The following is a 14,524-nucleotide window of genomic DNA, read 5'->3' on the forward strand; positions in this document are numbered from 1 at the left end:
GCACTTCATATTGCTGCAAATCCGGTATATCATGAACGTACAAAGCATATTGAAATAGATTGCCATGTTGTGAGAGAAAAGATCCAAGCCGGTCAAATTGTTACACAATTCGTTCCCTCTCATCTTCAACTAGCAGATATATTCACTAAGGCCTTAGGAGGAGACAATTTTAAGAAATTAACAAGCAAGTTGAACATTCTCAACATTCATGCTCCAACTTGAAGGGGAGTGTTGAGAAGATAAGCTGAAGTTGATCTGCTATAGATAAGAAGATGTTGATCTCCTGTTGAAGTCAATCTGCTACAATTCCAGCTGGTATAGATGAACTGATTGAGTTGGACTCAATCACTTGTAGCTCCTATTTTATAGGCACACGTTTGTATATATATACTTGATGTAAACACTTCTGTGTTAATAAGAAATTAATAAAATAGTTCTTCATTCTTCTTCATCATCTAGTTTTCACTCTCCACTGTAGCAGTTGCAACTGGTAGAAGTAATGACAATTTGATAAGCATATATACTAATGGAAATATCAAATTCTTCTTTGTTTTTACCATTTTCTCTGCAAGACTAGTAATACCTTCAATACCAGAGAACTCATCATCACTATATAGATCAATAATATACGTATCAAGTTGGTCACCAAGTACCATAAGGTCCACTATAGAGAATTCACTGGGATAAAAAAGAGCAAGGCGAAAAAGCTTTTCTTTGTTGAAAGTAGAGAAAGAGTCGCTTGGGTTTAAACATGCCACACAAAGAAGTAACTCTGTACTCGTCTCAGTAAAACGATCATTCAACTCAGTAAGTTACATGTCAATGATATTGTTAAACAATTCATAACGGAAATGGTGTAGGTTTGTAATCCCTTGAGATTTTTGCCTTGAACGCCCACGAAGCTTGTACTCATCATCCATGTTTAAAATATCAATATCATGTTTGATGCAAAAATATGACACTTCTTCCAGTAAAGATTCCAAATCATTCTCTCTCATCATTTTGAATCGTTCCTTTGATGTTTTCAATAAACTCATAGCATTTTCTATGTCTTGATCTTTTCTTTGTAATGCTTGTGAGAACTCATTAGTAACTGCTAGTATCCTTCTCAAACAATGAAGCATGAATACAAAATTAAATGATTCCATAATATCTGTTAAAACGATTGCTTCTGTTCTCTGTTCTGAGTTCATCCCATCCTCCCTTATAATCTCAAGCACATCAAGAACTGATAAAAACATTGCAAGTAGACGAATAATTGTAACATAGTGGGAGCCCCAATGGGTATCATTATATCTTCTAAGAGAAGTTTCTTGATTCAAGCCTCGTCCACTAGAAATTTCTCCATTTTCAAGTCCTTTAATAATTCTAGCATATTGTTTTTCTTTAATCACCTCCATCCTTTTGCATGATGCTCCAACTATGTTTATAATGCTAGAAATAAAATTGAAGACATCTCCAACTTCATTATGCTTCTTTGTAACAGCCACAAGAGTCAATTGAAGTCTGTGAGCAAAACAATATACATAATATGCACTTGGATTGCTATTTAGAATAAGTGCTTTCAAGCCATTGAATTCACCTCGCATGTTACTAGCTCCATCATATCCCTGACCACGCAATCTTGATATGCTTAGCCCATGTTTAGAAAACAAAGCTTCAATAGCTGCCTTGAGTGAACTAGCTGTTGTATCTCGCACATGTTGAATGCCAAAAAAACATTCAATTGTATGTCCATTGTTGTCTACATATCGTAGAACAACAGCCATTTGTTCCTTGATTGATATGTCACGTGACTCATCAATTAAAATTGAAAATAATGAGTCACCTAGATCTTTGATAATCACATTTGTAATCTCCTCTGCAGCAGCTTGAGTAATGTCTTTTTGAATATCTGGAGAAGTCAATTTGTTATGTCTAGAAGCTTCACTGAAAGTAACTCTTTTAATAGCTTCATTATTTCTGGAAAGAAAATGCAAGAGCTCTAGATAATTTCCTTGGTTGCTTGAACATTCACATTCATCATGGCCACAAAATGGAAGTCCTTGGTGCAACAAAAAACGAGCACACTTTATTGAAGCATTCAATCGAGTTCGATAATCACTTTAACTCTTTACTATCTGCTCAGATAACAAAGTCATGATACTTTGTTTTTCATTCATCAAATTCTCACATTTTATCCGAGCTGCATTGTGACTACTATTAAACTTTCCAATATAAAGATCAAATCTTTTCTTTTTTTTTCCAATTTGAAAACCCATCACCCACAAACGAATCAACATCGCCTTTTGACTTGAAGAGATAACAAAACAAGCAAAAGGCAGCATCTTTGGCTATGTTGTACTCTAACCATGTTGAGTATGCACCAAACCAAGCCGGATTAAAGCGTCGTAGTGTTGATATATTCCCAAATTGTTTTTGAGGAAAATCATAGTGTGAAGGTTGACAAGGACCTTTTTGTAGATAAAATCTTCGTATTGCATCCCTATCATTTATATGGTATTCGTAAATTGGTCTTCTTAAGCCAGGGTCAACAAGGAGAGAGTTGGGGTTGATTTCAATATGACTTTTCTTTGAACTTGATTGAGTTACATGACTTGAAGCTTTGATTGACTCTTCATCCTCAAGGGATTTATGCTTGAAATACTTGTCTAGTGACATGTTAATTTAATATGAACCTGCTGGATTTTTTTATCATCATTAGTGTCTACATAATAATTAACACAGCTACACAATAATTCACTGTTAAATAAAAATCAGTTGAGTTACACAATAATTACAAATCTTCCATATGAAATTCATAGCAAAATACACATCAATTCATCAAAATCAAAACCTATTTCAATTCATATCTATATGCATATAATAAGTATGTTGAGTAAATTATACTTAATCATTTCTAGATATTTAATTGAGGAGCAATGCCTAGTGTATGTGTAAGAGGAACAATTCTTGAAAAACATGCTTTCTACTTGATATTTTACTTACAAACAAGTCATGTGAAAATATTAAATTTCAATAAACTACTCTGCCAATGCAAGAGATGTCAAGAATAATGGTTTTGCATGAATATTAATTTATTCCTTTATAATAAGAAAAGAAACATTTAATTGATTAAATTAGTAGATTTAAACATTTATTTTGAACATATTTGAACATATTCATATTAAAACCCGTAAATTATCATAAACCCTAATATTTTTAATAACTAATTATAAAAGAATAAAATTAAAATTAAACAATGAAATAAATAGAAAAAATAAAGAAAATTTACCTAAAATATAAAGCAAAAGGCAAAAAAGATTAATTGCTTAACTATACTTGATGAGAAATTTGCATACGAGAGAGGCAAAGAACAACAGCTCATGAGAAGAACAAAGCAGCACAGCAGCTCATGAAAAGAACAAAGCGACAAAGACAGGGAACAAAAAATACTCTTTGTTAGTAAGGGGATTCCATATTTTTAAGCCGGTACCATTGATTTGATATAAAAACAAAAAGGAAAAATTTGTGGAATGAGTTGTGTATATATATTATATTATATTATATTATATTATATTAATATATAAGTCAACAATTATAAACAATAACAACTTTCCTTTTTCCTTCCCTGCAGTAACAATTCCCTAAACTAATATATTAATATTTTAATAAAAAAAAGTTAAGGGGGCAATTGCCCCCTTTTGTCCCTCTGTGGCTCCGCCACCGGTCTCAACTGTAATACAAGTTTATTGAATTATTATTTGGTTGAAAGTAAAGATTTAGCATGTTTTTAGAAAAATTAATAGAAATCTAAAACGCGTGGGATTTCTACTGTACATGAATGCACTGTGGACTGAGAGACAATTCACTGTGGACTTACTGTACATGCATGCACTGTGGATCAAGAGACAATTAACTGTAGACTTGCATAGTTGCTTTGATTTATATTAAAACGTATGAGGATTTTCTATTGTACATGCACTGTGGATCAAGATACAATTAATTGTGAACGGTACTAAAGCACTCGATGAGGCGTTCCTTGCCTATGTTTTTAGTCAAGAATTGTGGTTAGAAGCGTGGCTCATTTGACTTTTGCCATTAAGATGAGAGTGATGCAACTAAAGAGGCGACATTAGAGCCGCTGGGTCTGGCTTTGGTATCCGGACCCAACGCCATTAGGTCTGGTTGACAAGCCAGACCCAAAACACTTCCAAAACAAAAATATAATAAAAATATAATAACAATTATCATTAGTATTATTGTTGATAATTTTTTCAAAAAAAAATTATTACTGTAGAAACTTTGTCAGACAAGTTTAATATTATTATTAATATGATAAATATTATTATTTGTATTCTAAATATTATTATCTTTATTGTAATTCAAAGTATTAATATTAAGAATAGAAGAAAATTAAAAAAAATATATAATAACAATTTATCATTATTATTATGGTTAATAATATTTTTTAAAAAAATTCTTATTGTAGAAACTTTGGTCATGCAAGTTTAATACTATTATTAATATGAAAAATATGATTATTTGTATTCCAAATATTGTAATCTTTATTGTAATAAAAAGTATTAATTAATTATAGTTCATTAGATCAGTCTGTCGACATCTGGCGTTTGGGCTACCAAGCTAGGGCATTGGGTCCAGCCACGCGCCCCTAGCCGCGGCCCTAGGCAGCAGACACCTAGCATGATGGTTGGCCGAGGCCACAACATGCAGATACCTGGCGCAGGGTGTGAATGGCCTTGGGCACTAGGGACGGACCCGCGCTTTTGGCTACAACCCAAGTGCGAGCGGGTCTGCAGAGCCGCAATCCTGGGGTCTGCATTCTCATGCGCGCTGGGTGCAGACTCGGCTGCCAAGGTCTGCTCTGACTCGCGCTGGGTTATTTAGGCCGCCCTTGGGTTTAGGGCTGGATCGGCAGAACTTGCAGAGAATAAAAATGAAAAGAAATATAATAACAATTATCATTATTATTATTGTTAATAATTTTTTCAAAAAAACATTATTACTATAGAAACTTTGGCCAGACAAGTTTAATATTATTATTAATCAGTGTTTTTAAACTTGGCCCGGTGGTCGACCTCGCTCAAGGCGGTCATGGGTTTTGACCGGGTCACCCGGGTCAACCCCATTTTTTTATAACTCAAAACGACGTTGTTTTGGTAAAAAATATAAAACATAGTCAACGAGTTGCAACCGGGTTTTGGACCGGGTCTTGCCGGGTCAACCCGCCAGGTCAGCCGGGTCGACCAGGTTTTTAACTACCCCTATTTTTTCATAAACTCGGCCCGGTTCTAGCCCTGGGTCAGCCGGGTCGACTCGCTGGGCCGGGCCAGGTTTTAAAACTATGTTATTAATATGATAAATATTTTTATTTGTATTCTAATTATTGTAATCTTTATTGTAATTAAAAGTATTAATATTAAGAATATTATTATTGTGATATAAATATTATGATTTTTTTATATAATTATTTATATTATGAATATTAAAAATACCATTAATTTATTATAATTAAAAGTATTAATATTAAAAATAGTATTATTCGTGTTATAAATATTATTATTTTTACTATAATTAATAGTATTAATATTAAAAATAGTATTATTTTTGTTATAAATATTGTAGAGCAAGGGAGCGTTCCTCTGCTGTGTTTTTTGTCAGGAATTGCGGCTGGGGGCATTGCCTCCTCTACCAAAAGCTATTGGGTTTGGCTTAGGATCTGCAGACCCGCACTCCAGGTGCAGACCCGCACACCTGGGTGTGCCTAGGTCTGCTGACCCCCATATAGGGTTGTGTCATGACGTAATGCTCTAGGTCCACGGCAGGACGCAAGGCTAATGGGTCCTACGTCATGACACAAGAGAATTGGGTCTGGCGTCGGGACCCAATGCTAATGGGTCCTGACGCCAGATTCAATTCCGTTAGGACCTAATTCTCTTGGATCTGGCGGCAGGATCCAAGGCTAATGAGTCCCGCGTCAGGACCCAAGAGAATTAGGTCTTAAGTTTCTAAATATAATTATTTGTATTATTATTTTATTACTTAGAATTATAATAAAAATAATAATATTTATATCACAAATAATAATATTTTTGATATGAATACTTTGAATTATAAGAAAAATAATAATATTTATAACACAAATTATATTAACAAACCCAAGAATATTTATAACACAAATTTAATATTTTTATATTAATAATTAGAATTAGAATTAAAATAATATATTTATAACACAAATAATAATTTTCTTGATATGAATCCTTTGAATTATAAGAAAAATAATAATATTTATAACACAAATAATTAATTTTTTATATGAATACTTTGACTTATATTTTTAAATCTTAAAACAAATGATGGTTTTTCTTCAATAGTAATAATAGTATTTTTAAAATTTATTGTTGCTGATGATGATGATACTAAGTTTTCCAAATTTATTAATTATTTAATTAATAATATTAATTATAATAAAAATAATAATATGTATAATACAAATAATAATATTTTTAATTATAATAAAAACAAAATAATATTTATAAGACAAATGATAATACTTTTAATATTAATACTATTAATTATAATAATAAAAAATAATATTTATAACACCAATAATATTGTTCTTAATATTAATACTTTCAATTAGAATAAAAATAATAATATTTATAAGACAAATAATATTATTTTTAAAATGAATGATGGGTCTTGACGCAGAACCCCAGAGCATTGGGTCCTGAGGTAGGACCCAAGCCTATTGGCTCCAGACCCAAGACCTAAGACCTAAGAGACTTAGCTCATGACGCATGACCCAAGCAAAATGGGTCCTGAAGTCGGTCCCAATAAAACTGGGTCTTAACACAGGACCCAAGGCCAATTGGTTCTGCGTCTGGAGCACCCAAGAGAATTATAATAAAAATAATAATATTTATACCACAAATAATAATATTGTTTTATTAATACTTTGAATTATAATATAAATAATAATATTTATAACACAAATAATTATATTTAGAAACCCAAGAATATTTATAACACAAATAATAATATTTTCTAGATAAATATTTAGAATTATAATGAAAATAATAATATTTATAATACAAATTATAATATTTTTTATATTAATACTTCGAATTATAATAAAAATAATAATATTTATAAAACAAATAATAATATTTTTGATAGGAATACTTTAAATTATAAGAAAAATAATAATATTTATAACACAAATAACTCTTGAAATTTTTTTCCTTTTCTCTTATTGATTTCTTTTCATACTGTAAAGAGGAAATAATAATATTAATTTTTTTCTTTTCTCTCATTGTTTATTTGAATACTTTATATATATATATATATATATATATATATATATATATATATATATTTGATATTTCTCTTATTGAATTTCCTTATTAAAACATGTTTGTTTTTGCGTTTCAAAAATGCGTAGAAACATTTTTTAATTTTTTTATTGTTTTCTTTACTTCAAATTAATATTTTTGATGTTTTGTATTTTTTTTTTAAAAAAAAGATATTGAGATTGGATTTGACTAGGCTGCCAAACCCAAGAAGAAATTTTTGTATTTTCAAGTTGGGTCCTGCCCAGAAAGACCTAAAATAAGTTTAGGTTCTGTTGCAGCTGAACCCATCAGCCTTGCAAGACCCATCAGCGTTGGGTCTTGCCCCTAGCAGGATCCAATGCTTTCTTGCTCCTAGAACCAGCTGGCTTACAGAGAACCAGGAATGCTTGGAAGTGACACTCTAATAGGTATTTCAATAGTGTTGGGTACTGCTGCCCAACATGACTCAAAATTGAAATTTTTTTAATTTTTTTTAACTTCACATTAATATTCTTTTGATATTTTGATATTATTTTTAATATATATATATATATATATATATATATATATATATATATATTAAAAAAATTATAATGAGATTGAGTCTGATTGTGTAGCCAGATCCATGGCTGCGTTGGGCCTTGCCTACAAGCAAGTCCCAACAACATTGGGCCTTGCTCGCAGCAGACCCTGCCTCGCACCACCCCAGGACCCAACAACATTGAGTCTTATAACTAGGACCCAACAACTTTGAACCCTGCCTTTCACCATGACCCAACATCTAATTAGACCCTACGCTACCAGGACCCAATATCTTTGGGCCCTGCCTACCATCATGACCCAACACCCAATTAGACCCTACCTCCAACATGACCCAATATCTTTGGACTCTTTTTAACCAGGACCCAGCAATAGAAACCCAATGCTTTGCATCTTGCTAAGAGATCAGGCCCAATAACATTGAATGAGTCTATTATATTTAAAATCTATATATGTAATTGACTGGAGTAAATCAGTCTCTTACATAACTAGTGCAATATGTATATGATGTAGGTTCATTTGCACTCCACTGACTAACTTTTAAAGTTCTTTCTGACTTGTTATTTCTTCAATTAATTTTCTTGTTCTTTTTATTTTTTTCACTTAAGTGGCTAATATATGTGATATGTCCCCTATTTGTTTTTTGTTTTTTTAATTTTTTTGCAATTACGTTCTAATCATGTAATTCCAAGTAATTGAGTGTGATGATTCAGATCAATTTCTCTAAAAAAGCATCTCATGCTCTAACAAAGATCTTCTGAACATGAAAACACACCATTTTTTGCATACATTTATGATAAGAGTTTCGTTTTGCGATGTTGATGGGGTTATTTATGGAAGAATATTAAAGGACCTGACTCAGTCACTAAAAAAATTAAAAATTTAGGGGCTTAATTGTAAAAAAAAAAGACGATGTAACCCAGAAAACCACATTATTATTATTATTATTTGGAATAGAATGAATAAAATCATTGAAATTGAAAGTTAAATATGACACAAATGGTCGATCCCTCTCAGATTTAGACAAGCATGTCTCCCTGAGTGCCCAAGGTACCTTCCTTTGTCTCAATCAGCCGAAAGCTTGCTCTTCGAAAGAAACATATTAAGACTCAAGTGCGTTGTATCCCACCTGGATATGGTTTACAAAGGAAAATAGAGAGGGAGCATTTATATTAGTAGGAGAATTGACAAACGGGAATAATTTTAATCATTGTTTAATCATTTTAAATTGACTGAATGGTTAAAGTTTTGCTAAAATTAGACACGTATATATTTTTAAAAAAACGTTTGCTTCCCTGTCCTGACGTGTGCAAATTAACAAGTTCACTTTTGGGCAACACAAATGGATTTTGCTTCTGAATTCTACCCGGTATAGATTGCACTAGCCATTTGATTCTGCAACATGAGATATTTGATCAGTTATATTTAATGAATTTTTTTATTAAAATTAATTTTGTATTTAATTCAATCAATCGATAATAGAAGAAATAGACAAACACATGAAACTAATTGAATAAAACAAAAATAAAAAAAAATCATGCAAGACTGCACACATTAAAAATATTTTTATTTTTTTTATTTTTAAAAATAAAGTTCTTCTCTATAAAACAAAAATATATATACATATACATGAATCATAATAATATGTTCCAAATTTAAACACATAAACAATTAAAAAACCCTCTATAAAATAGCGTAAATAATAAAATAAATAAAGTATAGAGAAAGGGGTATTAATTAAAATATAAATTAAAAAATATTTAAAAAAACACATTAAAAAAGTATCAATTTAAATAAAAAAATTAGAATAGAAAATAAGAAAAAGTAGTGATAATCTTGGTGCCGCAAGCACATTTAAAAGAAATAAGAAAAACAAACGACATGGGTTATAGGCTTGACCAGGTTTAAAAAGTTAGTTCTATTTTATTAGACAATAAGAAGATAGGCAACAATAGTAAATTGATAACTTTTTTTTTAATAAAAAACAAGATCATGATAACTTGAAAAAAAAAACTTGAAACTATAAAATCGGATAAAAAAAAAGAAAAAAAAAGTTTGAGTCAACCAGAGTTAGTGTAATAGACAAACAATTTGGTTAATAAAAGATGAGCCAACCCAGATTAACTTGCAAAACTCTTGGCTCAGGTCATGAGATTAGGATAACTCGTTAGAAAAAAATTAAGGAAAACCATAAAGTCAATCTCTTTTTTTTTTTTAAAAAATAATATTGAACAATGAAATCCAAAAAGAAAATGAGCTAAAAAAAAGTATGTCAGCCTGCATTAACTTTTTAAAACCATGACCTAGGTCATTATACCAAAAACCAATAAATCAAACACTGAAAGATGAAACCTCAATTACACAAAAGGATCTAAAATAATATATATATTAAAAGAATGAGATGGCAAAAAAATCTTTTTTTTATTGGAGGGTTAAATTGAAAAGATAAAAAGCTTTAACAAAATGAAAAAAAAACAACTAAAGAATGAGGACCAAATTAAAAAAAATACACCATAAACTTTGATTGAAGGATGAGATTGAAAATCAATAAAATTTTAATAAAAGGACCAAGGATATAAATTAAAAATCAAAAGAATAAGGAGTGAATTGGATAAAATAATATACTACAAATTATAATTGAAGTACTATATTGAAGAAAAAAAATAAAACTGTCATAAAATGACTAAAAAAAGATTAGAAATGAAAAGAATAAGGATTAAAATTGAAATATCAAAAACAAAGTGGACAAACATGAACTTATAGGGGAAGAGAGAGAAAAGAAACAGAAAAAATGGTCGCAAGTGATGAATCACCAATTCTCCATCAACACATGTTGCACCATGAGGAAGAGGATGTGGAGACTCTTCCAACGACACGATGGAATGTAGGTTTGGCCATCGAGAGGTGTCGCACGTACCTCTCAACTAGTGTTGGCGCTTTCCAGGCACTAGAGCATGAATAACATGCGCCAACATTATTTTGAGTTTTAAAATTAGTTATTCATCATAAAAAGATTAAAATATCCTCTATGAATATGAAATTAACAAAAAACCATTTTAGAAAAGATGAAAATTCCACGGTATGTATGCCTTATTGTTTTCTTATTCGTAGGGCAAAAACTTCTTTTAGCTAATTACAAAAAAATAAAAAGATAGAAATATCCTTAATCTACATTTATGATATTTTTGTCTTTAATGATAAATAAGTTATTTTACTATTTTAAAAAAATTGAAATGATAGATGTACCTCTAAATAATTATTTAATGATTAATAGAACATCAAAAAAGATTAAATTACCCCCACATCAAAGACTTCTTTTACCATTAAAAGTAAATAGTGATTTGTGACTCTATACATAATGATTTTACTATGCCTATTAGATTTTTATATAAATACAATAATAGTAATGCATCTAAAGAATTGGTTAGATTTTTATATAAATATAATAATAGTAATGCATCATTTAAGAGGGTGTGTTAAAGAATAATATAAATCATATCTTGGAAACTTACCTAAAAGTTTAAGTTATTGAGTTAAATTTGTTCTTTACAACTTGAAAATATATTAAAATTATTTTTTTTATATAAGGATATCAATATCTTTGAAAAATACTAAAAAAAACATCGATTTAATATTTTTTTAGGCTAAACACACTCTTAGAACATATACAAACTAATTTCTACGCACACAAATGATGTCATAGATTGAGGAAGGATCCATTAGTCCATCTTCCACACTTTGTTAGATTTTTCTTATGTGCATGATTTGATATATATATTAAACAAAAGGGGGAAATTAAAGGCAAATGACAAAAGTTCCCAAAAGCGAGAGAAGAAACCAGCCAAATAGATTAGTTTTTCTAGAAAGATGACACAATAGAGTAGCCGTTTAAATCATATCAAACTAATTAATTCTATAGTTAATTCGATAATCTTTCGGCTATAAGAATTGTCAATCCCCTAGGATATGCCAGCATAAATCCACAAGGGGTCCAATAATATTGCTTCTAGGCTAAATCAACTCTATCATCAATAATTGGCATGATTCAAGAGCTGGTGTGATCTGGGACAGTAAAATTCCAGGCAGAGAAAATTCCAGGCAGAGAAAATTAACACCTCTTTGATTGTAAATATTAAATAAAAGAACTCTGCAATGACCCAAAAAATGAATTGGGTTTCTGTTCGTGCTACTGCTGTTATTGATCTGATTCTGATATGACTATATATAGAGGCCTATGCAGCTATAGCCCGTAGACAACCCATCACCGACTCATTTTGTTGACAAAGATAAATAATCCAAATAAACTCATTATTTTGAAATGAACAAATTCATGTGCAGATTGTGTTTTGCAAATATAGAATGTCAGTGTCCCCTCTTGTTCTTATTGGACAAGCGTGGGAGAGATGAGAGATTCTGGGCACAAGTTTTCTTTTAGAGGGCGTCGATGGTTCTTTGTCGTTCATTCAAAATTATTGTAAAAATAATATATATACAATATTATAAAATTATTGTAATGAAGCCAATGGTGTTTCATAGTGTCACAGATGTTGTTTTTCAAAATTTTTTTATTTAAAAATACATTAAAATAATATATATATTAAAAAATTTATTTTTGATATTAGCATATCAAAACGATCCAAAAACATAAAAAAAATAATTTAATTTGAAGCAAAAACAATTCAAATTTTGATGAAAATAAAGTTCAACCTCAATTCCAAATGGGGTCTAAACCTAGATAGTCTATGATTTTTAGTATTTTTTAAGAAAAATATATGACTTGCATGCAATATTTAACAACTAAATTAAATATCAATTTGAACACCTACATAACGTTTGGTTACTTTCCCTGGACAATAAAAGATTAAGACAATGGATACAAAAGAGACAAGACAAAACAGAAGACAAATATAAGATTGTGTTTGGTAATGGTGTATATGACATACTGATTGTGTTTGTATCTTGTTTAGTTGATGGTGGATAAGAAAGAGTAAACTATGAAAAAATTATTTTACCATTAATATGTATTACAATCAAATTATTTTAAAAAATAATTAGATTTTTTTTACTTTAATTTATATTGAGTTTTGAAATTAATAATTATACAATAACCTTAGTTATAAAATTCAGACCAACCCGGTAGGTCAACCCAGGACCTGGGTTGACCACAGTCTTGGATCGATTTGGGTTTAAAAAACTTGAGGAAAGATTTGTTGACCTTTAAGTCATACATTTATGTTTTTAAATATATTTTGATGATAACTTTAAAATAAAAATTGAACTAATAAAATGCACACACTTCACTATGCATGCATTTAAAAGGATTGATTAAATACCTGATAGACGGTTATAAAAATTCACCATGTTAAAACTAATAAATTAAATTGGAAATTTGTATTCGATCATTTGGTGATATTAAATGAACCAGTCGACTGCTTATTTATCAGTGATAAACACCTGGGAATTTTCCAGGAACCGGTTGCCTGATAACTTGACCAATATGAACCGATTGACTGTTTTAACTACTAGTGGGGCCGTAACAACTATATATCTTATCTAATTGTAAAACCAATAAGAGAATCCAAATATATATCATATACAAGCTATTTTAAGAGCAAAACAACTTCAAAATCATCAATACTTAATTATACTTATATTTGTGCAATCAAACCTTCATAATATATCACTTTCTCATTCTCACTACACTTAAACACTTTGTAATCTTGTAAAAAAAGAACAAATATTTGGCATTTTATTCTTATGGTCACTTTGTAATTTTCAGAGATTCTATGGAAAGGGACTAGTTACGCTAAATGGATGATATTATCACCCCTAAAGCATCCTATATTAGGCAGACTACATTGCTACTTTTGTCTTAAATTGCTATAGGTTGTTGTGCTATGTTATCAATGATTTGTCTATAATATGTATGACTCTGGCGTCAATAAATATTGATGTTGATATTTTTTACTCTAACGACAATAAATACCAGGATTGATACTCGTCGTGAATCTATTTACCTCAAACACTTATAAATTGAGTTTTTAAATGGTCATTGAACCCACAAGAATGATAAAAGTAGGCTTTGGATCCCTTTAAAAAGATGAGTTTTTGGTATTTTATATATATGCCTAATGAGCCATTTTATTTGGGCCAAGTTCTAATAGGCTTTATAAACTTGTTATGAAGTCCATATGCAAACAAAATACTTTCTTCTATCAAAAAATGATAAAACAATAATTTTATAAAACATACTAAAACTTGCAAAAATATTTTCGAGGTCTTTTTTATTCTAAGAAATCACAAGTTAATATAGATTCATTTTTCATGTTTTTTTAGGACTTGGTTAGATGCAAATTTTAAAAATGATTAATAAAAATGCTTTATGATATTTTTATTCTTTTATTTTTATTTTTATGTTATTATTCTAACACATGCTAAAAAATAAAATCATGCATCACAAACACATGTTTTTACTAATCTACTCACACACCCACTTTTACAATTCTTATAAAAAAAACTCACAACAAATACACACAATTAATTTACAAAAACAAATCTTAGCATCTAAATCAACCTTTAATAGTGTTGTTAAACAGGATGAGACTGCCAAAATAAAGCCAGATGATGTAGTAACAACGAGTTATCAT

The 14,524-nt window shown here is 29.9% G+C and overlaps 1 protein-coding gene across 1 annotated transcript; it reads right to left on the bottom strand.

Annotated features, from left to right (window-relative positions):
• Positions 1-812: 812 nt before the first annotated feature.
• Positions 813-1,769, bottom strand: LOC18101028 (uncharacterized). The gene has a single exon (XM_024605700.1). The coding sequence runs from the start codon at positions 1,767-1,769 to the stop codon at positions 813-815; it is 957 nt and encodes a 318-aa protein (XP_024461468.1).
• Positions 1,770-14,524: the final 12,755 nt, after the last annotated feature.

The sequence above is a fragment of the Populus trichocarpa genome, chromosome 7 (assembly GCF_000002775.5).
Source record: "Populus trichocarpa isolate Nisqually-1 chromosome 7, P.trichocarpa_v4.1, whole genome shotgun sequence".
NCBI classification, from domain to species: domain Eukaryota; kingdom Viridiplantae; phylum Streptophyta; class Magnoliopsida; order Malpighiales; family Salicaceae; genus Populus; species Populus trichocarpa.

Excerpts from the sequence above, each read along its gene's own strand:
- LOC18101028 (XM_024605700.1), bottom strand. The coding sequence starts at position 1,769 with ATGGCTGTTGTTCTACGATATGTAGACAACAATGGACATACAATTGAA.